This window comes from Entelurus aequoreus, linkage group LG15 (assembly GCF_033978785.1).
Source record: "Entelurus aequoreus isolate RoL-2023_Sb linkage group LG15, RoL_Eaeq_v1.1, whole genome shotgun sequence".
Taxonomy (NCBI): Eukaryota; Metazoa; Chordata; class Actinopteri; order Syngnathiformes; family Syngnathidae; genus Entelurus; species Entelurus aequoreus.
Window position 1 is genome coordinate 52,005,214 of NC_084745.1, and position 27,188 is coordinate 52,032,401.

The window sequence follows — 27,188 nt, forward strand, 5'->3', positions numbered from 1 at the left end:
GATAATATCGGCAGGTTGATATTATACTCGAGTATTTCATATATATATATATATATATGTATATATATATATATATATATATATATATATATATATATATATATATATATATATATATATATTTATTTTATTTACATAGAAAAATAAATAAATACTTGAATTTCAGTGTTCCGGTGGCTATCCATTAGATGGCAGTATTGTCCTGTTTAACTTTTCCGTTCATTGGGCAGGCAAGCTGTTTATATTGTGGGAAAGCGGACGTGAGAACAGGCTGTCCCCACTCAGTCTCAGGTCCGCATTGAGCTGGAGGGGGCGTGGCCTCCAGCGCCGGCTGAATACCGGGAGTTTGTCGGGAGAAAATCTCTGCCGGGAGGTTGTCGGGAGAGGCGCTGAATACCGGGATTCTCCCGCTAAAAACGGGAGGGTTGGCAAGTATGGGTTAGAGTGTCCGCCATGAGATCAGTAGGTTGTGAGTTCAAACCCCGGCCGAGTCATACCAAAGACTATAAAAATGGGAGCCATTACCTCCCTGCTTGGCACTCAGCATCAAGGGTTGGAATTGGGGGTTAAATCACCAAAAATGATTCCTGAGCACGGCCACCGCTGCTGCTCACTGCTCCCCTCACCTCCCAGGGGGTGAACAAGGGGATGGGTCAAATGCAGAGGACAAATTTCACCACACCTAGTGTGTGTGTGACTATCATTGCTACTTTAACTTGAACAAAAGTGCAGATTGCAACCATTGAAATACTTTGTATAGTCCAAGACTTCCGGTCATTAGAAAACATCACTAGACATCATAATGGCGGCTACACTTTCCATCTTAAAGATCTAAAGAAAAATATTTGGGAATGTCCGGCGGGGCGGATTGAAAAGCTTAGCATGCGCCTTACTTTGCCCAGGTGTGGTCTATAGAATACACTTGCTCTCAAACATTCTCTTCTGAGGGTTTTGGAATGAGGTTTAAACACAACGCAGCCTTAATACTTTCCTCAATAGTGCACGGTTTGTTTTCAACGTCCTAATCAGGCTCAGTCCCCTAAATCTGCCTTTTCCTGTATTTAGCCGGAACAAGCTCTCCAATGGGAATACTCAGTCACATGTCATCAGCACGTTCGCAGAACTCAGCCTGTGTTTACTAAACCATCTTTAAAAAAAAAACCAGGGCATTCAGAAGTAATATCATTTTACAGCGAGGGCTGATTATGAACCGGTTTCTTTCGTCAGGCGGTGAGAGTTTGACAGCTAATGGCAGGCGTTGTGACACAGTAACATTACTAGGAAGTCTCTCAAGCTCGAAAAATGTTGCAATTCCCACTTCAAGGAGAGTAGATCCCCGTCTATTCTAGGTACACCATTTACCCCCTTGCATATTTGTGGATTGCTTTCTGTTTTTCATTGGAAATAGTTTGTATGGTAACTGGAAAGACATGCCGTCAATTCACTCAACATTTCCCAGCAAGATGTTACGACAAGACGTGGTGTTATGTCTCTATATTGTAAGTCTGTAGTTGCTTTTTAATTAGGATGTAACAAATACCTGTGTTAATGACAAACCGTGGTCAATTTCCAGACGGTTAGTATTTTAATTATCGTAGAACTCTGATCAATACGGCTCATTTACTTAAGACCCAGCCAGCGCTTGGGTTGCATCCATTTATCCATCTACAAAACCTAAAACCAGTGAAGTTGTCACGTTGTGTAAATGGTAAATAAAAAGAGAAAACAATGATTTGCAAATCCTTTTCAACTTATATTTTTGTGTAGTCTTCATTATAACACTTATATAAGACTTTTAAAGTCATTTTGATAGTAGGCTAATATAGCTAATATAGAGACTTACATCATGTGTTGCCTTCATTATAACACTTATATAAGAATTTTAAAGTCATTTTGATAGTAGGCTAATATAGCTAATATAGACACTTACATCATGTGTTGTCTTCATTATAACACTTATATAAGACTTTTAAAGTCATTTTGATAGTAGGCTAATATAGCTAATATAGACACTTACATCATGTGTTGCCTTCATTATAACACTTATATAAGACTTTTAAAGTCATTTTGATAGTAGGCTAATATAGCTAATATAGAGACTTACATCATGTGTTGCCTTCATTATAACACTTATATAAGACTTTTAATCTTTTGCGTCTCCAGACAGATTTTTCTTTGGTATTTTTGGTCCAATATGGCTCTTTCAAACATTTTGGGTTGCCGACCCCTGGTCTGGTCACTACCACAATGCTATTACGGACCCTGGTATCGGTACCCCTCCCTAATTATATATCGTTTAAGAACTGTTGTATCTGGTTAACTGCAATGTAAAAATTACTTTGTGCACGGGCGAAAGAGTAACACGTCCTTTTATGTAATTGTGCATGAAGGTGCAGATTGCAGACGCCCTTACGGATCTGTGAGTCACGCCACAATGGCGTTGTCCACAACCTGGAATGTGTCAAGGAAGTAGACTTGGTAATCTGTGCTAAACCGGCGCCTCAAGTGCAGCCCGGAGTCATTATTGTAAAAAAAACATAATTCATTCGATATTAATACATTCACTACTTTGCATAGAACACAAAGCTAAGAGGTTTTGTTCAGATAACTTAGTACAGGGGTGTCCAAAATCAACTGCCTCCTTAACATCCATCCATCCATCTTCATCCGCTTATCCGAGGTCGGGTCGCGGGGGCAGCAGCCTAAGCCGTATCTTGTCCTTTCGGTCATAACCCAAAGCTCATGACCATAGGTGAGGATGGGAACGTAGATCGACCGGTAAATTGAGAGCTTCGCCTTCCGGCTCAGCTCCTTCTTTACCGCAACGGATCGGTACATAACTGAAGACGCTGCACTGATCCGCCTGTCGATCTCACGATCCACTCTTCCCTAATTTGAGGTACTTGAACTCCTCCACTTGGGGAAAGATCTCTTCACAGGAACAAGATCTCTTCACAGGAACAAAAATGGACGAAACGAGCTAAGTAACGGGAAAAACTTGAAAAGTTGACGCTAAAAACTAAGGTTCCACTGTGTATTTTTTTTTCAAGCCGATACAGACAACTTCCTGCTTCTCAAGACCGATACTGATAACTTATTTACATAAATCATTTTCCGAATGTAGATTTAACCTTTTATTTGCGGTTAAAGTACTACTGATAGTCACACACACACTAGGTGTGGTGAAATTACCCTCTGCATTTGACTCATCCCCTTGTTCCACCCCCTGGGAGGTGAGGGGAGCAGTGAGCAGCAGCGGTGGCCGCGCTCGGGAATCATTTTGGTGATTTAACCCCCAATTCCAACCCTTGATGCGGAGTGCCAAGTGGCTCTCATTTTTATAGTCTTTGGTATGACTCGGCCGGGGTTTGAACTCACGACCTACCGATCCCAGGGCGGACACTCTAACCACTAGGCCACTGAGCAGCGGCTTTCAAAACCCTGTCGATGCTGGCGTTTCAGGTGGCTGATCAGGTTTGATGTGTCGAAGCTAGGGCTGCAAAATTAATCCAATTTGAATCGCGATCACGATTTCGGCAGCTACGACTAAATGAGGGTGATCGTCTGCGAAATTAACATTGATTGATTGATTGAAACTTTTATTAGCAGATTGTTTAAGCCGGGGTCCACGTTAATCAATTCATGGTAGACATTTACAAAACAGGCTCAGCTGCATTTCGAACTGAGTAAGTTCACAACCAACAAGTCAGCCAACCACCAGGGGGCGACCGATACACAGTGGACTCATGTAGGGTTGTACGGTATACCGGTACTAATAAAGTATCGCGATACTAATCAATTGAAATCGGTACTATACCACCTTTCAAAAGTACCGGTACCGCTTTTTCATCTGAGTGCCACTTTGCGGCGGTGACTACAGAGCAGGGGAGACCTTTCGCTTCACAGAAGGTCCGTAAAGCTCCGCTCTTTGGTCGGAATGACGAGGCCGTCGATTAGTTACAACTTTGGTCACTTTATTTATAATTTCCACAACCGGACATCCACCATGCTATTAACTCTCCTGCACATGCTAGCGCTACCTCTCACCTACTCACGTCACTCACCCCACATACTGCCATTCTTAAAGGGGCACACACACACACACATACGCTACTCTCACAACAGCTGCTTTAAAACACTCCTCCCCAAATGTGGCGATTAGTGTTACCACCTTTGCTTCAAACTTAGGTAAATATTTAAATAATAAGCATTCAGATCTACACAAGGAGTTACAGACAGTGACAGGTAATAATGTAGTTGTTACAACTGTCCTGCTGTTCGGTCCGGTGCAGACTATAGTTTATATTTTAACCTTGAAAAATTGTTCTTTGACTGTGAGTGTTTAATGTAGTGTAAGATATTCTGTTAAAATAAAGCCAATATTGACATTTTGCGTAGTTCCCTTTATTTGGAAAAGTATCGAAAAGTATCGATATACATTTTGGTACCGGTAACAAATTTTTGGTATCGGGACAACCCGAGTGACAACACAGGTTGTAGGTAGATCAGCTTGGAGCTCCCGAAAATAAAATGCGTTATTACATCGGTGCCGTCCCTACCCACAGGGTACCAAAAGGCACGCATTTTAAAACCAGAGAAATGACCGCACGCCTCGCCGTTCTCTAGGCACTCCCGCTCGTTTCCCGAAACGTGGATAAACCAACAACAAGTGCCACGTTATCGACGCCATATTTAATTACAATGAGCTCGGGGGAGCTCATAATTAATTCCTCATAATCGGCATGACAATTATCTGTCCGATATTTATTGTGCACCCCTAACAAAAACACAAAGCTGAAATAAAGGCTGTTTTTTTCCCTTAAAAAAACAATATTTTGTATTGGCTTCAAAAGCGCCCTCGCATCCTTTGATTTTCCACGGTGCGGCCCTCAGTGGAAAAAGTTTGGACACCCCCGTCTTAGCATACACTGAACCCACTTTAGTTTGGTTTTAGCATTTTTAATCCTTGCTGGATATACACTCATGCATATAATCACGTTTCATCCAACATACTGTATATTAACGTTGTTCCCCGAGGGTAGACCTTGGGCAAAATACGGCCCGCGGGCCACATGCGGCCCATTCCAATTTTCAATCCGGCCCGCCGGACGTTCTACATAATTTTTTTAGACCTTTAACATCAAAACCGTCATCGCCATTATGATGTGCAGTGCTGTTTATAAGTTTAGAACTACAGAAAGTATTTCAATGGTTGAAATCTGCGCTTTTGGGTGTTATACAAGTTATTACGGCAGACCTGGGCATTCTGCGGCCCGCGGGCCACATCCGGCCCTTAGTGCGTCCCTGTCCGGCCCGCGTGACGCCAATCATAAATTACAAAATACATTTTAAAAAGTATCTATGTCGAGTGTGCAATACAACGGTGCTGCTTTTGTTTTGAAAAGCGCTATTTGTATTACTTCCGTGTGGATGTATGCGCGTGCGTGATTGTGAGTGAATGTGAACAGCTGCAATCACAAATTACAAAATAAAGTTGAAAAAAAACATCTGTCATGCATGCAATACAACTGTGCTGCTTTTATTTTGAAAAGTGTTATTTATGGGTGTATGTCCGTGTGTAACCTGTTAGTGAAGGTGCACAGCGACAAGTGATGCCCGGTTACTCCCGAGACGCTAAAAAGAGAAAAGTTGATGAGGAATGGCGTGTTTTCAACAAGACATGGACTGCCAAGCAACGTTCCCTCTAAGGTGCGCGCCTGCGCAATTGCGCACTGCTCAAGCGTCCTCTGCGCACAGCAAATATATGCCGCGCACCAAATCAAACCCATCTGAATTCTAAACAAAATGAACACATTTATTCTGTGTAATTTTGCAATGCAACTCTGAGTGACAGTGACAACAAGCGGCCCTAACGGTGTTCGTCAACACCGTTCAATTGAACATCGTTCAATTATTGTAACGTCTATGGAGATGCTTCGAGGACATGAATTATATCGATCACTTTATTGAGCAAAATTGTTTATATTGGGCCATAACCACACCAAAAACATGAGTAAAAAACTTCTATCTCGAAAAACTAGTCCTTTTCTGCCGTACAAACCAGGCCAAAACCAACTTGTCATCTGTCACCAACACGCACAGTACTAAGCCACTGGTGCGTTTATGGCCACACAAAAAGTCGGACAACTCAAACACCACACAAAGTTACACTATGACTCCTCAGTCATACGTGTGCTTATTTTACTGTCATTTATTATTCATGTTAATTTATTGATATTAATCATGGAATGCTGTTACTAGAGAAAGTTACAGGAATGCACACTTCATCCTATGCTTACATTTCATTGTGCAACATGAGGATGTTTAAGGGGAACTAAATGTGATCTCTGAAAGGGGTACAAATTATTTCCAAAGCAGTGCTTTTGGTGTAAAGTTAAGTTAGGTTAAATGAAAGTATTATTATTATATTAATTATTATTATTATTATTATTATTATTTGTCTTACGGTATATATCAAAAATAATATTGAGCAACATTTTATTGAAATATTGTTGATGTGGCCCTCCAGCAGTGCTCGGGTTGCTCATGCGGCCCCCGGTAAAAATTAATTGCCCACCCCTGCATTACGATAATCTACGTCATAGCAGCTCAGACCAGGAGCAAACCAGAGTGGGTGGGGTTTGTTTTTAGCGCGGCCAGCCCGAAACATGTGTCAGAAACATATGCGGAAGCAGATTTTTATGAGATAATATATCATATTGTAGGTGTTTATTACACTTTGTTCATATGTTGTTAATATTCAGTGTTTTATTGTTCATAGTTAATAATGTAAATCCCACTTTCTTTATTTTCATGTACATTTTGGGTGTCCCATTCAGTAAAAAAACTGTAGAATTCCGTTGTGTTTTTTTGAGGTGGTCTCTCATAACGTTTTTAAAACTCTATCGGACATTGTGACTTTTGGTGTTAGTGTTCCTGCAAAAAAAGGGACCCAAACACACATATTGTACAGCAGGTTTTTACAGTTAAATGTGTATAAATAATTCATACACACATACACATTGGCACACCAGACACACTTTTTCTCTCAATATGGCCCCTTAGTCAAAGTATTTGCCCAGCTCTGCCCGAGGGGAAACTGGGTAAAAGCTTAACCTATTGTTACTATAACAATCTACAAGGTTAATACAGTTTGCTTCTCTTTCTTCCCCTCCATTTATCTGCTTTCTTTTGTACTTTAAGTTATCATTACATATATGTTTTGTTGCATTTATAACAATGATATTATTGATAATAATTATTGTTATTATGCATTATCAATAGTGCCGTTTCTATTGGTATTTGGACATCCCTGTCTTAGCATACACTGAACCCACTTTAGTTTGGTTTTAGCAGCTTTAAAGGCCTACTGAAATGATTTTTTTTTATTTAAACGGGGATAGCAGATCCATTCTATGTGTCATACTTGATCATTTTGCGATATTGCCATATTTTTGCTGAAAGGATTAAGTAGAGAACAACGACGATAAAGTTCGCAACTTTTGGTCGCTGATAAAAAAAAAGCCTTGCCTGTACCGGAAGTAGCGTGATGTCACAGGAGGAAGGACTCCTCACATTTTCCCATTGTTTACAATGCAGCGAGAGAGATTCGGACCGAGAAAGCGACGATTACCCCATTAATTTGAGCGAGGATGAAAGATTCGTGGATGAGGAAAGTGAGAGTGAAGGACTAGAGTGCAGTGCAGGATGTATCTTTTTTCGCTCTGACCGTAACTTAGGTACAAGCTGGCTCATTGGATTCCACACTTTCTCCTTTTTCTATTGTGGATCACGGATTTGTATTTTAAACCACCTCGGATACTATATCCTCTTGAAAATGGGAGTCGAGAACGCGAAATGGACATTCACAGTGACTTTTATCTCCACGACAATACATCGGCGAAGCTCTTTAGCTACTGAGCTAACGTGATAGCATCGGGCTCAAATGCAGATAGAAACAAAAGAAATAAACCCCTGACTGGAAGGATAGACAGAAGATCAACAATACTATTAAACCATGAACATGTAACTACACGGTTAATAATTTCCAGCTTGGCGAAGCTTAACAATGCTGTTGCTAACGACGCCATTGAAGCTAACTTAGCTACGGGACGGCGGCGGCGGCGGGCGTTGTAGCTTTCGACGACACCCCGGCCGCCATCAGAGTTGGCAAGAAACATATATTTCCCCAAAGTAACGTACGTGACATGCACATAGCTGATGTTTGGAAGCCAAAGCTGTACTCACGGTAGCGCGTCTGCTATCCATCTCAAAGTCCTCCTGGTTGTGTTGCTGTAGTCCGCCGCTAATACACCGATCGCACCTACAGCTTTCTTCTTTGCAGTCTCCATTGTTCATTAAACAAATTGCAAAAGATTCACCAACACAGATGTCCAGAATACTGTGGAATTTTGGGATGAAAACAGAGCTTTTTGTATTGGATTCAATGGGTCCGGATTCTTCCGTACCAACCATTGACGTCACGCGCATACGTCATCATACATAGACGTTTTCAACCGGAAGTGTGGCGGGAAATTTGAAATTGCACTTTATAAGTTAACCCGGCCGTATTGGCATGTGTTGCAATGTTAAGATTTCATCATTGATATATAAACTATCAGACTGCGTGGTCGCTAGTAGTGGCTTTCAGTAGGCCTTTAATCCTTGCTTGATACCGTTTTTGTATCCGACATAATTGGATGAGAACATATTGGAACCTACATACTGCATTTCCTTCAATAATAGTTGTCAGGAGCACATTTTGTCGTATTGTACAGTGCAATAACCTCTTTACTAGAAAACTGATAAGACTGTTTGAGGGGCCGCGCAGTCAAGGCCGCCATGTGACAAAATTGAAAGGTGTGTACAACACTTGACTGACAGCTTCAATTGCATTGTACGACCTTTTTGTTGCAGAAAATAAATGCTGCCTTCACTTCACAATTAGCGACAGAAACATGAAGCGTTGACAAATGGTGTAGAACACGTTGGCAGATCGTTGTAGCGACATTCTAACCTCGCGAGCAAACATTCAACACTGGGGTCCAAACTTGTGATTTGCATAACTCGAGCATTCGTCAAGGCTTCTTCTTTTTGTCAGGTAAACATTTGTTTTCGTATTGTGATTAATGGAACTAATGCGTTACTGTAGTTTGTTTACTTCAGATTAGGATTGTACGGTATACCGGTACTACTATAGTACCACGATACTAATGAATCATATTCGGTAAACAAATATACTATATAGCAGAGGTGGGACCAAGTCATTGTTTTGCAAGTCTCAAGTAAGTCTCAAGTCTTTGCCCTCAAGTCTCGAGTCAAGACAGGCAAGTCCCGAGTCAAGTCCAAAGTCAAGACTGGAAAGTCTCAAGTCAAGTCCAAAGTCCTGCATTTTGAGTTTTGCGTCCTCCAAGTCCTTTTAACCACAAACTAATATATTTACACAGATTGTATATGCTTTTAAAACGCTGTGTTTATTTATTAAAACAAGTGCATTTGAAATTGCAGGGAAAAAAAATAGTGCTGACATTGCACTTCATAATAGTACTTTTAACCAGTCATTTTAAACATTTAACTCATTCCTTTGCAGAATAAACACATTTGAAAAAACAAGTGCAACTGTACTTATTTGCACAAAAGTGTCAACATTGTATTTCCATGGCATATTGCATTGTAACTAGTTCCACACCTGTTTCTATCCTGTTCTTACCTTATCTCATTGATCTATTGGTTTTATTCTGAATCCAGTGAAACAGATTGGTGGTTTTAGCTGATATAAAGACTTTCAGGTGTTTATATATGTTTATGTTTAAGTACAAAGCAAAACTATACCTCAATGAAAATGCACTCCGTACTCTATACTGCACCTTGGTACTGCCATACCTTACATACTGTGTTGAAGTATGGGGGAATACTTACCAAAACACAATTCATCCTCTGATCATATTACAGAAAAGAGCAGTGCGGATCATTCACAACGTTGGTTATTTAGAACATACTCATAATCTGTTTATGCAATCAAAGTTGCACAAATTTGATGACCTTGTTAAATATAATACATTAATAATCTTATATAAAGCTTTTAACAAATTATTGCCACCTAATCTACAATGTTTTTTTATAAGACGAGTGCAAGCTCATAACTTGAGAGGCTTTGGATATTTCTTATTGCCGAGAGCTCAAACCACTCGTAAACGTTTTTGTGTGTCTGTATGCGGAGTAAAACTATGTTTTTGTGTGTCTGTATGCGGAGTAAAACTATGTTTTTGTGTGTCTGTATGCGGAGTAAAACTATGTTTTTGTGTGTCTGTATGTGGAGTAAAACTATGTTTTTGTGTGTCTGTATGCGGAGTAAAACTATGTTTTTGTGTGTCTGTATGCGGAGTAAAACTATGTTTTTGTGTGTCTGTATGCGGAGTAAAACTAAGTTTTTGTGTGTCTGTATGCAGAGTAAAACTATGTTTTTGTGTGTCTGTATGCGGGGTAAAACTAAGTTTTTGTGTGTCTGTATGCAGAGTAAAACTATGTTTTTGTGTGTCTGTATGCGGAGTAAAACTATGTTTTTGTGTGTCTGTATACGGAGTAAAACTATGTTTTTGTGTGTCTGTATGCGGAGTAAAACTAAGTTTTTGTGTGTCTGTATGCAGAGTAAAACTATGTTTTTGTGTGTCTGTATGCGGAGTAAAACTATGTTTTTGTGTGTCTGTATGTGGAGTAAAACTATGTTTTTGTGTGTCTGTATGCGGAGTAAAACTATGTTTTTGTGTGTCTGTATGCGGAGTAAAACTATGTTTTTGTGTGTCTGTATGCGGAGTAAAACTAAGTTTTTGTGTGTCTGTATGCAGAGTAAAACTATGTTTTTGTGTGTCTGTATGCGGAGTAAAACTAAGTTTTTGTGTGTCTGTATGCAGAGTAAAACTATGTTTTTGTGTGTCTGTATGCGGAGTAAAACTATGTTTTTGTGTGTCTGTATGCGGGGTAAAATTATGTTTTTGTGTGTCTGTATGCGGAGTAAAACTAAGTTTTTGTGTGTCTGTATGCAGAGTAAAACTATGTTTTTGTGTGTCTGTATGCGGAGTAAAACTAAGTTTTTGTGTGTCTGTATGCAGAGTAAAACTATGTTTTTGTGTGTCTGTATGCGGAGTAAAACTATGTTTTTGTGTGTCTGTATGCGGAGTAAAACTAAGTTTTTGTGTGTCTGTATGCAGAGTAAAACTATGTTTTTGTGTGTCTGTATGCGGAGTAAAACTATGTTTTTGTGTGTCTGTATGCGGAGTAAAACTATGTTTTTGTGTGTCTGTATGCGGAGTAAAACTAAGTTTTTGTGTGTCTGTATGCAGAGTAAAACTATGTTTTTGTGTGTCTGTATGCGGAGTAAAACTAAGTTTTTGTGTGTCTGTATGCGGAGTAAAACTATGTTTTTGTGTGTCTGTATGCAGAGTAAAACTATGTTTTTGTGTGTCTGTATGCGGAGTAAAACTATGTTTTTGTGTGTCTGTATGTGGAGTAAAACTATGTTTTTGTGTGTCTGTATGCAGAGTAAAACTATGTTTTTGTGTGTCTGTATGCGGAGTAAAAATATGTTTTTGTGTGTCTGTATGCGGAGTAAAACTATGTTTTTGTGTGTCTGTATGCGGAGTAAAACTATGTTTTTGTGTGTCTGTATGCGGAGTAAAACTATGTTTTTGTGTGTCTGTATGCGGAGTAAAACTATGGAACAAACTGGACTTACAACACAAGCAATGCCAAATTATTAATCGATTTAAACTACCGTATTTCCTTGAATAGCCCCCGGGGCGCTAATTAATTTAAAACCTCTTCTCACTCCTGCGCTTACCAAAAGCATGCGGGATGGGCAAGCATGCGCTTATTATTTTAAAACCTCTTTTAACTTCGGCGCTTACCTTATCATGAAAAGCACATTTGATAAAAAAAACTTTATTAAGGTCTTACTTTTACTTATAAATGATGTCCATGTGCAGCTGCTTCTGATCAAAGGCAGTCTTCCTTATCTTTCTTCAGTTTTAAAAGTCTCTGGAGATATTCCTTTAATTATTACCTCCTGCTTCGATTGAAAGTCCAGTTTAGAAAACTGTTTTATTTTAGATATGTAATCCTCCATGGTAAATTTAATGACTCAAATTTGACCCGGCGGAAGTGCCAAGTATGCGCTAATTATTTTGCGAAACGAGTTTGACCCGGCTGTAATTCTAGGCAGGCGGATACTATATTCCCGGCGGCAATTCAAGGAAATACGGTATTATACAAACATGGGGTCTGGTTCAAATATAGAGATGAGGGTCTTTAATTTGACCTGCTGTTGTACTCTGTCTCAAAGTGTTAACATGTGCTCAATGTTTCCTTACCATTATTGCTATGTTGTCTATTACCATTATTGCTATGTTGTCTATTACCATTATTGGTATATTCATTATTCCTACATTGTTGATACAAGTGATTGTTACAGTGTAATAATTATTGTTACCTGTGGTAATGCCACTATGATACAACACCTGTATTATAATCCTTGAACAAAGTGAGAGTGAAACTCATGTGAATAATCACTGAATGGAGAACTGGGGGTGGGATTAAATAAGTTTTCTTCTTCCCACTCCCTTTCAGGCAAAACTGGACAATAATGCACTATATTAATTTATATTATTATGTTTTGTCAACTTGTACGTCTTTGTCATTGCCTGAAATAAATAAATAAATGGGAAAAAAAATGAAAAAAAAAATTTGACAGACGCTTTATCCAAAATGACATACATAAAAAATACATATAAAACAATCACTGTAAACATGATCATTTAAAGGCCTACTGAAATGCGATTTTCTTATTTAAACGGGGATAGCAGATCCATTCTATGTGTCATACTTGATCATTTGGCGATATTGCCATATTTTTGCTGAAAGGATTTAGTAGAGAACATCGACGATAAAGTTCGCAACTTTTGGTCGCTGACAAAAAAGCCTTGCCTGTACCGTAAGTAGCGTGACGTCACCGGTTGTGGAGCTCCTCACATCTGCACATTGTTTACAATCATGGCCACCAGCAGCGAGAGCGATTCGGACTGAGAAGGCGACGATTTCCCCATTAATTTGAGCGAGGATGAAAGATTTGCGGATGAGGAAAGTGAGAGTGAAGGATTAGAGGGCAGTGGGAGCGATTCAGATAGGGAAGATGCTGTGAGAGGCGGGTGGGACCTGATATTCAGCTGGGAATGACTAAAACAGTAAATAAACACAAGACATATATATACTCTATTAGCCACAGCACAACCAGGCTTATATTTAATATGCCACAAATTAATCCCGCATAACAAACACCTCCCCCCTCCCGTCCATATAACCCACCAATACAACTCAAACACCCGCACAACACACTCAATCCCACAGCCCAAAGTACCGTTCACCTCCGCAAAGTTCATACAGCACATATATTTCCCCAAAGTTACGTACGTGACATGCACATAGCGGCACGCACGTACGGGCAAGCGATCAAATGTTTGGAAGCCGCAGCTGCGTACGTACTCACGGTACCGCGTCTGCGTATCCAACTCAAAGTCCTCCTGGTAAGAGTCTCTGGTGTCCCAGTTCTCCACAGGCCAATGGTAAAGCTTGACTGTCATCTTTCGGGAATGTAAACAATGAAACATCGGCTACGTGTTTGTGTTGCTGCAGCCGGCCGCTAATACACCGCTTCCCACCTACCGCTTTCTTCTTTGCTGTCTCCATTGTTCATTGAACAAATTGCAAAAGATTCACCAACACAGATGTCCAGAATACTGTGGAATTTTGCGACGAAAACAGACGACTTAATAGCTGGCCACAATGCTGTCCCAAAATGTCCTCTACAATCCGTGACATCACGCGCAGGCGTCGTCATACCGAGACGGTTTTCAGCAGGATATTTTGCGCGAAATTTAAAATTGCACTTTAGTAATCTAATCCGGCCGTATTGGCATGTGTTGCAATGTTAAGATTTCATCATTGATATATAAACTATCAGACTGCGTGGTCGCTAGTAGTGGCCTTTAAAAGGCATGAATTGGCAATGGCCGATCCCGTATTTCTTCACAAAAATTGTCCAATATCGATCAGTTGCTGATTGATAGGCACATTCCTAAACGGTATTGTCCCTCATGGTTGAACTTTCTCTCTCTCTCACACCATTCGGGCTATTCAACAATTTCTCACAATTTTTAAGCCGATTCTTTCCAACACTAGAGTGCCGTCATCCAGACTCGTTTTTTTGCAAAAAGTCCCTAAAAACAGCAGCAGCGCTCCTGTAAGTCCCACAAAAACAACCCACCCTGCATGCCTCCGCTTTCATGAAACGTCGCCCCTAAAACAGTTCAGTTGACCAAAGCTTACCTGCGAAGTTGAAGGCCTCTTTCAGATGAAGCAACACTTCGGCAAACTTGCGTATGTCGTCGACCGTCTGCCAGATGTAGTTGGGGTCCGAGGCGGAGTTGTCTAGGCTCCGCGAGTGCATCGGGGGGCCCTCGGGGGCCCTTGTCGACATGGAGGCGCTCCCGGCCGTCGTCGTACTGATCGAGAAGCGAGAGCTCCCCAGGGGGACCGCGGTTTCTCCTCCGCCGCCGCCTCCACTACTGCCACCTCCATCACCGCCACCGCCACCGCCTCCGCCTCCGGCTCTTGCACCAGTGCTGTGGTGCTGGATGGCGGCCAGCATGCTTCCTTGGTCCAGTGGTTTCAACGCAGGGCTCACATCCAGCACGGGGCGAGGGTTGCTGCCAAGAGATGACATCGCCGAGTGTTTTTTTTTTTTAGCAGGCAACTTTGGTTTCATAATAACATTCCAAAGAAAGACAATAAAGAATCTGCAGAGTGTATCAAAGTTAGCGATCACAATCAACAACAGCATGAGAACAACCTCCCGTCTGTAGAGTGCAAACATGCAACCACAACAATAAACATAACGCTGTGAATACATTATGTAAACAAAGACCAGGAACTACATTATATTTCTGAAGGTAATGGAGAAAATATGTAAACATTGACACATTTTTGGCTGAAATTATGATAGCTCTTGTTGCAAGCAGTGACCCGCATTTACTGCATTTGTGGTCCTTATTTGGACTGAACCAGTTTGTGTGTAACATCCACATTTACTGCATTAGTGGTCCTTGTTTGGACCGAACCAGTTTGTGTGTAACATCCACATTTACTGCATTCGTGGTCCTTATTTGGACCGAATCAGTTTGTGCGTATCATCCACATTTACTGCATTCGTGGTCCTTATTTGGACTGAACCAGTTTGTGTGTAACATCCACATTTAATGCATTTGTGGTCCTTATTTAGACTCAACCAGTTTGTGTGTAACATCCACATTTACTGCATTCATGGTCCTTGTTTGGACTGAACCAGTTTTTGTGTATCATCCACATTTACTGCATTCATGGTCCTTGTTTAGACCGAACCAGTTTTTGTGTATCATCCACATTTACTGCATTCATGGTCCTTGTTTGGACCGAACCAGTTTGTGTGTAACATCCACATTTACTGCATTCATGGTCCTTTTTTGAACCGAACCAGTTTGTGTGCAACATCCACATTTACTGCATTCGTGGTCCTTGTTTGGACCGAACCAGTTTGTGTGTAACATCCACATTTACTGCATTAGTGGTCCTTGTTTGGACCGAACAAGTTTGTGTGTAACATCCACATTTACTGCATTAGTGGTCCTTGTTTGGACTGAACCAGTTTGTGTGTAACATTCCCACATTTACTGCATTAGTGGTCCTTGTTTGGACTGAACCAGTTTGTGTGTAACATTCCCACATTTACTGCATTAGTGGTCCTTGTTTGGACTGAACCAGTTTGTGTGTAACATCCACATTTACAGCATTTGTGGTCCTTGTTTGGACCGAACAAGTTTGTGTGTAACATCCACATTTACTGCATTAGTGGTCCTTGTTTGGACTGAACCAGTTTGTGTGTAACATTCCCACATTTACTGCATTAGTGGTCCTTGTTTGGACCGAACCAGTTTGTGTGTAACATCCACAACTTGCCGGCTCGAACTTGAAAGTAAGTTCTAACAGAATTAAATCCAAAAAGGGAGCAATTTGACTCCCTCCGGTGCCTTTGAGTCTAACGTAAACAAAGTTATGGAATACTTGTTAGCCAACTAAATAATAAAAACATACGAACCCGCAGCAGTATCCGGAAACAAAGTAGCCAAGTAAAAAAACGTCAAAAGACGACTCCGCTGAATTGTCAAAAAGCAAAATTAATCCACAAAAAGTGGTGCTGGTTGTATCCAAACTCCGCCACTGTTATCGTGTGCAGTTTTTGTCTGCTTAGTGACGTTATCTTTGATGTGGGCTTCTTCTTTAACAACAGGTGCCGGCACATAAATGGTCAAGTAAGCCGGCGTTCAACACGAGCATCCGGTTTGGTTTTTCAAAGTAAAGCCAGTGTGTCCTGTAGTGTACTCCATTGATACAGATTTTTGAGAGTGACATCGAAAATACTGCAAATGTTGACTGTCTCAAAACCAAGTAAATATCGTTTTTATTCACTTTTTTTGTTGGAGTTTTTGCAAGCTCATCGAAAAAAGTGTGTTGATCATGAGTATACAAACGGAGAAAATGTTTTAGGCAAAAATACACATTTTTAAAAAAAAAAATAAAATAAAAAAATATGTATATATATGAGTCAGTACGTTCACCCTTATCAGAAATACAGTACCTTACTACAAAAGTTTTGACCAGGAATTCATGTTTTTATTGAAGTTGTGCCAAAAACCGCAGATATATAATGCGGTAGAATCGGTGGGAAAAGACCAGTTGTTGTCTTTGACTTGGCTGACACCTGCTGGTGAATAAAGTGCATTGCAGCTCATTTGAACCACGGCAGTTTTGAGTTCATTACTATTAATATAATAATAATAATAATAATACTATTTGTATGAGTAATTGTTATTGTTGTAATCAAAACAATGCTCTTTTCTTATTAAAGGTGTATGCACACATTATGTAATCCTTATTTAAGGCAAGAAAAGTTATGTTTATTTTATTTTTTTTTCATGCATTCTAACTCGTAAATAAACATTAGCAAAAGTCAGCAAACAATGGAGCTCTATTCCGCCTACAAAGCGTTTAAAAAACATATGCATCGGGTGAGTATATATGTAATGTAGTAACAGGCACATTCTGAATAAAACGTAATATTGATGTATTTTGCTCATTTTTAAGCAACAGCTGCGTATTAATTTCCCAGACATCACAATGTCCGCTATTTCCTCCAACAACAAACAATCATGGCGGACTTCATGAGAGCTACTTTGGGACAAATGATGCTACAGCCAGGCCAGTCTAGTACCCGCACTCTTTTACTACGAAGCCACGCTGTTGTAACACTTGGCATTGTCTTGCTGAAATAAGCAGGGGCGTCCATGACAACGTTGCTTGGATGGCAACATGTGTTGCTCCAAAAGCTGTATGTACCTTTCAGCATTAATGGTGCCTTCACAGATGTGTAAGTTACCCATGCCTTGGGCACTAATACACCCCCATACCATCACACATGCTGGCTTTTGCACTTTGCGCCTAGAACAATCCGGATGGTTCTTTTCCTTCTTTAGACACGACGTCCACAGTTTCCAAAAAGCAATTTGAAATGTGGACTTGTCAAACCACAGAACACTTTTACGCTTTGCATCAGTCCATCTTAAAGGAGCTCGGGCGCAGCTTTTCTGGGTGTTGTTGATAAATGGCTTTCGCCTTGCATTTTAACTTGCACTTACAGATGTAGCGACCAACTGTAGTTACTGACAGCGGTTTCCTGAAGTGTTCCTGAGCCCATGTGGTGATATCCTTTACACACTGATGTCGCTTTTTGATGCAGTACCGTCTGAGGGGTCGAAGGTCCGTAATATCATCGCTTACGTGCAGTGATTTCTCCAGATTCTCTGAACCTTTTGATATTACGGAGCGTAGATGGTGAAATCCCTAAATTCCTTGCAATAGCTTGGTTGAGAAATGTTGTTCTTAAACAATTTTCTCAGGCATTTGTTGACAAAGTGGTGACCCTCGCCCCCGTCCTTGTTTGTGAACGACTGAGCATCATGGCACCCACCTGTTCCCAATTAGCCTGTTCACCTGTGGGATGTTCCAAATAAGTGTTTGATGAGCGCTCCTCAACTTCCTCAGTCTTTTTTGCCACTCGTGCCAGCTTTTTTGAAACACGTTGAAAGCATCAAATTCCAAACGAGCTAACATTTGCAAAAAAATAACAAAGTTTTCCAGTGTGAACGTTAAGTATCTCGTCTTTGCAGTCTATTCAATTGAATATAGGTTGAGAAGGATTTGCAAATCAGCACCCCCCCCCCCGCGACGCCAAAAGGGACAAGCGGTAGAAAATGGATGGGATGGATGTATTCTATTTTTAATTTACCATTTACACAACGTGACAACTTCACTGCTTTTGGGATTTTGTAGTACTCTTGCTAAGTGTGAAACAAGAAAAGAAGAACATAATAAAACAATCACTTACTGTACAATGTCTGCACTCAATGGGGTGCCAACTGATGGGATGTTTATGTATCTTCCCGTTTGGATGAAGAATTAATATATATATATATATTTTATGTCAAAGTCAATCAGTCGCTAATACTTGGTTAATAGTCACGTAAATTGAGTGCTGTTGGCGTATTTTAGAGGGCTTTACGGGCGAAAAAGTGTACTCCGTGTTAGCCACCTTACGGAGCCCCTAAAGGGACATGGGGGAATTTTTTTGTTTAATAATGTTTTTTTTTTTTTTAGTCATGTATCTCGTGCGCATGAGTAACTATCTTGTGCACATGAGAAACCTTTTATAAACTTATAAAAACAAAACATTTTAAATCTTAGTTTTCTCGTGCACACATACATGTCTAAAAAAATAAAAAAATAAAAAAATTATAACTTCTTTTTTAATAACTTTATAAAAACTTTCTCGTGCGCACGAGAAAGTTTTTATAAAGTTATAAAAAGTTTGTTGTGTGCACGAGAAACTTTTTATAAAGTTATAAAAAAAAAAAATCTTAGTTTTCTCGTGCGCACGAGATGCATGTCTTAGAAAAAAAAAAATTATAACTTTTTTTTTTTTTCTACTTTCTATCTCGAGAAAGTTTCTCGTGCGCACGAGAAACTTTTCATAAAGTTATAAAAAAAATAAATAAAAAAAATAATATATTTTTTAAATTTTAGACATGTATCTCGTGCGCAGGAGAAAACTTTTTTAATTTTTTTTTTATAACTTTATAAAAAGTTTCTCGTGTGCACAAGAAACTTTCTCGTGCGCACGAGAAACTTTTTATAAAGTTATAAAAAAAATAAAAATAAATCTTTGTTTTCTCCTGCGCACGAGATACAAATAATAACTTTTTTTTATTTTTTTTATAACTTTATAAAAAGTTTCTATCTCGAGAAAGTTTCTCGTGCGCACGAAAAACTTTTCATAAAGTTATAAAAAAAAATAATATTTTTTTAAATTTTAGACATGTATCTCGTGCGCAGGAGAAAACTTTTTTATTTTTTTATAATTTTATAAAAAGTTTCTCGTGTGCACAAGAAACTTTCTCGTGCGCACGAGAAACTTTTTATAAAGTTATAAAAAAAAATTTTTTTTAAATAATATATTTTTTAAATTTTAGACATGTATCTCGTGCGCAGGAGAAAACACTTTTTTTTTATTTTTATAACTTTATAAAAAGTTTCTCGTGCGCACAAGAAACTTTCTCGTGCGCACGAGAAACTTTTTATAAAGTTATAAAAAAAATAAAAAAATAAATCTTTGTTTTCTCGTGCACACGAGATACATGTCTTAAAGAAAAAAAAAAGATAACTTTTTTTTATTTTTTTATAACTTTATAAAAAGTTTCTATCTCGAGAAAGTTTCTCGTGCGCACGAGAAACTTTTCATAAAGTTATAAAAAAAAAAAATATTTTTTTTAATTTTAGACATGTGTCTCGTGCGCAGGAGAAAACTTTTTTATTTTACATTTTTTTTTATAACTTTATAAAAAGTTTCTCGTGCGCACAAGAAACTTTATCGTGCGCACGAGAAACTTTTTATAAAGTTATAAAAAAAAATAATTTAAAAAATAATATATTTTTAAAATTTTAGACATGTATCTCGTGCGCAGGAGAAAACTTTTTTTAAATTTTTTTTTATAACTTCATAAAAAGTTTCTCGTGCGCACAAGAAACTTTCTCGTGCGCACGAGAAACTTTTTATAAAGTTATAAAAAAAATAAAAAATAAATCTTTGTTTTCTCGTGCGCACGAGATACATGTCTTATAGAAAAAAAAGATTACTTTTTTTTTTTATTTTTATAACTTTATAAAAAGTTTCTATCTCGAGAAAGTTTCTCGTGCGCACGAGAAACCTTTCATAAAGTTATAAAAAAAAATATATATATTTTTTAATTTTAGACATGTATCTCGTGCGCAGGAGAAAACTTTTTATTTATTTATTTTTTTTATAACTTTATAAAAAGTTTCTCGTGCGCACAAGAAACTTTCTCGTGCGCACGAGAAACTTTTTATAAAGTTATAAAAAAAAAAATTAAAAAAATAATATATTTTTTAAATTTTAGACATGTATCTCGTGCGCAGGAGAAAACTAATTTTTTTTTATTTTTTATAACTTTATAAAAAGTTTCTCGTGCGCACAAGAAACTTTCTCGTGCGCACGAGAAACTTTTTATAAAGTTATAAAAAAAATAAAAAATAAATCTTTGTTTTCTCGTGCGCACGAGATACATGTCTTAAAAAAAAAAAAGATAACTTTTTTTTATTTTTTTTATAACTTTATAAAAAGTTTCTATCTCGAGAAAGTTTCTCGTGCGCACGAGAAACTTTTCATAAAGTTATAAAAAAAAAAAAAAATTTTTTTAAATTTCAGACATGTATCTCGTGCGCAGGAGAAAACTTTTTTATTTTTTTAATTTTTTTATAACTTTATAAAAAGTTTCTCGTGCGCACAAGAAACTTTCTCGTGCGCACGAGAAACTTTTTATAAAGTTATAAAAAAAATATATATATATTTTTTAATTTTAGACATGTATCTCGTGCGCAGGAGAAAACTTTTTTATTTTTTTAAATTTTTTTATAACTTTATAAAAAGTTTCTCGTGCGCACAAGAAACTTTCTCGTGCGCACGAGAAACTTTTTATAAAGTTATAAAAAATTTTTTTTTTAAATAATATATTTTTTCAATTTTAGACATGTATCTCGTGCGCAGGAGAAAACTAATTTTTTTTATAACTTTATAAAAAGTTTCTCGTGCGCACAAGAAACGTTCTCGTGCGCACGAGAAACTTTTTATAAAGTTATAAAAAAAATAAAAAATAAATCTTTGTTTTCTCGTGCGCACGAGATACATGTCTTGAAGATAAAAAAAGATAACTTTTTTTTTTTTTTTATAACTTTATAAAAAGTTTCTATCTCGAGAAAGTTTCTCGTGCGCACGAGAAACTTTTCATAAAGTTATAAAAAAAATATATATATATTTTTTAATTTTAGACATGTATCTCGTGCGCAGGAGAAAACTAATTTTTTTTTTTTTTTATAACTTTATAAAAAAAGATAACTTTTTTTTTTTTTTTATAACTTTATAAAAAGTTTCTATCTCGAGAAAGTTTCTCGTGCGCACGAGAAACTTTTCATAAAGTTATGAAAAAAACAACAACATTTTTTTAAATTTTAGACATGTATCTCGTGCGCAGGAGAAAACTTTTTTTTTAATTTTATTTTTGTATAACTTTATAAAAAGTTTCTCGTGCGCACAAGAAACGTTCTCGTGCGCACGTGAAACTTTTTATAAAGTTATAAAAAAAAATTTTTTTTAAATAATATATTTTTTCAATTTTAGACATGTATCTCGTGCGCAGGAGAAAACTAATTTTTTAAATTTTTTTATAACTTTATAAAAAGTTTCTCGTGCGCACAAGAAACTTTCTCGTGCGCACGAGAAACTTTTTATAAAGTTATAAAAAAAATAAAAATAAATCTTAGTTTTCTCGTGCGCACGAGATACATGTCTTAAAAAAAAAAAAAGATAACTTTTTTTTTTTTTTTATAACTTTATAAAAAGTTTCTATCTCGAGAAAGTTTCTCGTGCGCACGAGAAACTTTTCATAAAGTTATAAAAAAAAATAATTAAATTTTTTTTAATTTTTTTAAATTTTAGACATGTATCTCGTGCGCAGGAGAAAACTATTTAAAATTTATTTTTTATTTTTTATAACTTTATGAAAAGTTTCTCGTGCGCACAAGAAACTTTCTCGTGCACACGAAAAAACTTTTTATAAAGTTATAAAAAAAATAAAAATAAATCTTAGTTTTCTCGTGCGCACGAGATACATGTCTAAAAAAAAAAATTATAATTTTTGAATTTTTTTTTAATGACTTTATAGAAAGTTTCTCGTGCGCACGAGAAAGTTTATTGTGCGCACGAGAAAATTTTTATAAAGTTATAAAAAAATTAAAAAATAAATCTTAGTTTTCTCGTGCACACGAGATACATGTCTAAAAAAAAAAAAAAAAAAAAAAAAAAATTATTTTTTTTATAACTTTATAAAAAGTTTCTATCCCGAGAAAGTTTCTTGCGTGCACAAGATAGTTTTTCGTGTGCACAAGAAACTTTTCATAAAGTTATAAAAAAAATAATTAAAAAAATATAATTTTTTTTTAATTTTAGAAATGTATCTCGTGCGCAGGAGAAAACTAATTTTTTAATTTTTTTTTTTATAACTTTATAAAAAGTTTCTCGTACGCACGAAAAATAAAAATTAAAAAAAATTATATATATATATATTTTTTCCCCATGTCCCTTTAGGGGCTCTGTACACCTTGTACGTGCCTTATTTTACGATTTAGAATGCATGTAAAAAAAAAAAAAAATTTCACAGGAAATACATGACAAGAAAACACTGTACAAATAATAAATTGACCACCGATGACACACTTTTTTATTTTTTTTAATTGTTACATTATAAATAAAATAAAAATATTTGGTTCTAAGCTTTCAGGAACAAGGGTGAAGTCGACAAACCGAAAGTCGCCCCTTTCACATTAAAGTCGCAAAGTGAAATACAAAATAAAAGCAAAAACACTTTCTGGAATGTACTCCTTTTCAAAAAAAATAAAAAGCACAAAGGCCTCATCTCACAGGATGTACAATAATACACGCGATGCTATTCTTATTCCACAGGAATTAAAATGAGGAAGTCCATGAAGGACTAAATGGTTCCATACTTGAGGATGTAAAAAGTAGAACAAAAATGAAAATAAAACAACAACAAAAATCTTCCATTGAAACAAGAATAAATGTCCTGCAGCGTTGCGGAGTCCATCAGCAGATTCAGACGTACTCTGAAGCCGGGGGCCCCGTCACTAGCGGGCAGTGACCGGACAAGGCCCCCAGGTTGAGGTACAGGGAGCCATTTCTCTTCAAGGGGCCCGAGACTTCAGCGTACAGGGACGAGTCTGCGGGAAGTAAGGGAGCGTGTGCAAACATGTATTATTCCACATAAAAGTCCCTCTATTTCACTTGTCCAAGTCACAGGTGTCCCCAGACCTCGAATATAAGACAACTCGTCTTAATAAGACTGTGAAAGGACCTCTATCTCAGCATGTCACGGGGGAGTGTGAATGACAGGAAGAAAAGCTCTGACTCCTTTGGGGAAAAGTGTAGGTTTGCCTGTAAAGATCTGTAGACCCTGAATATAAGACGACTCGTTTTATTCTCACTCTTTTCTAGGGAAAAGTAGCATTATCTCAGTGAGTCCCGAATGTGTGTGAGTGACAGGAAGAAAAACCCACTCCCTGACAAAAAATTTAAAATTTCTCCACTTTGGTCATGAATGGGAAACTCCTAATCTTTAAGACACTTTTCGCGAGTGCGTGTTTGTATTTCTACATGAGAGTGTGAATGACCGGAAGAAAAGCTCTGACTCCCCTGGGGGAAAATGTTGTAGGTTTGCATGTAAAGATCTGTAGACCCTGAATATAAGACGACTCGTTTTATTCTGACTCTTTTCTAGGGAAAAGTAGCATTATCTCAGTGAGTCCCGAATGTGTGTGAGTGACAGGAAGAAAAACTCACTCACTGGCAACATTTTTTTAAATCTCTCCACCTTGGTCATATATGGGAAATTCCTCATTTTTAAGACACTTTTCGCGAGTGAGTGTTTGTATTTTTACATGCGGTGTGAATGACCGGAAGAAAAGCTCTGACTCCCTTGGGGGAAAATGTTGTAGGTTTGCATGTAAAGATCTGTAGGCCCTGAATATAAGACGAATCTTTTTATTCAGACGGTTTTCTATGGAAAATTAACAATCTCATTGAGTCACTCGTGTGTATGAGTGACAGTAAGAAAATCTGACCACTGGGCAGCATCTCTATTTGGCAGTGTGAATGACAGGGGGAAAAAAGCTCTGACTCCTTCAGGGAAAAGTGTAGGTTTGCATATTTAAATCTCTAGACCCCGATTATAAGACGACTTGTTTTATTCAGACTTTTTTTTTTAGGTAAAATTAACATAACCATAGTGAGTCATAAGTGTGTGAGTGACTGGAAGAAAAGCTGACCCCATGGGAAAGAGGAACTAGGTTTGCATTTAAAATCTCTCGACTACAGCTTTCTATAGAAAATTCCTCATTTTTGAGACACTTTTCTTTGCCGCGTGACTGTATTAGGCGGCATCTCTACCGGGGAGTGTGAATGACAGGAAGAAAAGCTCTGACTCTTCGGGGAAAAGTGTAGGTTTCCATGTTTAAATCTGTAGACCCTAAATATAAGACGACTCGTTTTATTCTGACTCTTTTCTAGGGAAAAGTAGCATTATCTCAGTGAGTTCCGAGTGTGTGTGAGTGACAGGAAGAAAAACTCACTCCCTGACAAAAAAATTTAAATCTCTCCACTTTGGTCATATACGGGAAACTCCCCATTTTTAAGACACTTTTCGCAAGTGCGTGTTTGTATTTCTACATGCGGGTGTGAATGACCGGAAGAAAAGCTCTGACTTCCCTGGGGGAAAATGTTGTAGGTTTGCATGTAAAGATCTGTAGGCCCTGAATATAAGACAACTCCTTTTATTCTCACTCTTTTCTAGGGAAAAGTAGCATTATCTCAGTGAGTCCCGAGTGTGTGTGAGTGACAGGAAGAAAAACTCACTCCCTGAATTAAAAAAAAAAAATCTCTCCACTTTGGTCATGTATGGGAAACTCCTTATTTTTAAGACACTTTTCGCGAGTGCGTGTTTGTATTTCTACATGCGGATGTGAATGACCGGAAGAAAAGCTCTGACTTCCCTGGGGGAAAATGTTGTAGGTTTGCATGTAAAGATCTGTAGGCCCTGAATATAAGACAACTCCTTTTATTCTCACTCTTTTCTAGGGAAAAGTAGCATTATCTCATAGAGTCCCGAGTGTGTGTGAGTGACAGGAAGAAAAACTCACTCCCTGAATTAAAAAAAAAAATCTCTCCACTTTGGTCATGTATGGGAAACTCCTCATTTTTAAGACACTTTTCGCGAGTGCGTGTTTGTATTTCTACATGCGGGTGTGAATGACCGGAAGAAAAGCTCGGACTCCCCTGGGGGAAATGTTGTAGGTTTGCATGTACAAATCTGTAGACCCTGAATATAAGACGACTCGTTTTATTCTGACTCTTTTCTAGGGAAAAGTAGCATTATCTCAGTGAGTTCCGAGTGTGTGTGAGTGACAGGAAGAAAAACTCACTCCCTGAATTAAAAAAAAAAAATCTCTCCACTTTGGTCATATGGGAAACTCCTCATTTTTAAGACACTTTTCGCGAGTGCGTGTTTGTATTTCTACATGCGGGTGTGAATGACCGGAAGAAAAGCTCTGACTCCCCTGGGGGAAAATGTTGTAGGTTTGCATGTAAAGATCTGTAGACCCTGAATATAAGAAGACTCGTTTTATTCTCACTCTTTTCTAGGGAAAAGTAGCATTATCTCAGTGAGTCCCGAGTGTGTGTGAGTGACAGGAAGAAAAACTCACTCCCTAACAACATTTTTTAAATCTCTCCACTTTGGTCGTATATGGGAAACTCCTCATTTTTAAGACACTTTTCGTGAGTGCGTGTTTGTATTTCTACATGCGAGTGTGAATGACCGGAAGAAAAGCTCTGACTCCCCTGGGGAAAAAGGTTGTAGGTTTGCATGTAAAGATCTGTAGGCCCTGAATATGAGACGAATCTTTTTATTCAGACTGTTTTCTATTGAGTCACTCGTGTGTATGAGTGACAGTAAGAAAATCTGACCCCTGGGCAGCATCTCTATTTGGCAGTGTGAATGAAAAAAGCTCTGACTCCTTCAGGGAAAAGTGTAGGTTTGCATATTTAAATCTCTAGACCCCGATTATAAGACGACTTGTTTTATTCAGACTTTTTTTTTTAGGTATAATTAACATAACCATAGTGAGTCATTAGTGTGTGAGTGACTGGAAGAAAAGCTGACCCCATGGGAAAGAGGAAGTAGGTTTGCATTTAAAATCTCTCGACTACAGGTTTCTATAGAAAATTCCTCATTTTTGAGACACTTTTCTTTGCCGCGTGTCTGTATTAGGCGGCATCTCTACCGGGGAGTGTGAATGACAGGAAGAAAAGCTCTGACTACGGGGAAAAGTGTAGGTTTCCATGTTTAAATCTGTAGACCCTAAATATAAGACGACTCGTTTTATTCTGACTCTTTTCTAGGGAAAAGTAGCATTATCTCAGTGAGTTCCGAGTGTGTGTGAGTGACAGGAAGAAAAACTCACTCCCTGACAAAAAAATTAAAATCTCTCCACTTTGGTCATATACGGGAAACTCCCCATTTTTAAGACACTTTTCGCAAGTGCGTGTTTGTATTTCTACATGCGGGTGTGAATGACCGGAAGAAAAGCTCTGACTCCCCTGGGGGAAAATGTTGTAGGTTTGCATGTAAAGATCTGCAGGCCCTAAATATATAAGACGAATCATTTTATTTAGACTGTTTTCTATGGAAAATGAACAATCTCATTGAGTCACAGTGTGTGTGTGAGTGACAGTAAGAAAATCTGACCCCTGGCTAAGAAGGCGGCATCTCTATTTGGCAGCGTGAATAAATGTGAATGTAATTTAGATATATATATATGGGAAACTCCCCATTTATAAGACACTTTTC

The 27,188-nt window shown here is 38.0% G+C and overlaps 2 protein-coding genes across 2 annotated transcripts in view; both read right to left on the reverse strand.

Annotated features, from left to right (window-relative positions):
* LOC133630334 (calpain small subunit 1-like) overlaps positions 1-16,621 on the reverse strand; it is a 17,536-nt gene extending 915 nt beyond the window's left edge. Inside the window, exons 1-2 of the mRNA XM_062021896.1 lie at positions 16,181-16,621; positions 14,377-14,756 (exon numbers count right to left, since the gene is read on the reverse strand). Coding sequence (XP_061877880.1) covers positions 14,377-14,698 — 322 coding nt within the window. The 5' untranslated portion in view covers positions 14,699-14,756; positions 16,181-16,621. The remainder of the gene's footprint in view (positions 1-14,376; positions 14,757-16,180) is intronic.
* Positions 16,622-23,021: 6,400 nt separating this feature from the next.
* The window catches only part of LOC133630506 (mitogen-activated protein kinase kinase kinase 8-like), a 38,628-nt gene continuing 34,461 nt past the window's right edge, over positions 23,022-27,188 (reverse strand). Inside the window, exon 8 of the mRNA XM_062022117.1 lies at positions 23,022-23,505. Coding sequence (XP_061878101.1) covers positions 23,381-23,505 — 125 coding nt within the window. The 3' untranslated portion in view covers positions 23,022-23,380. The remainder of the gene's footprint in view (positions 23,506-27,188) is intronic.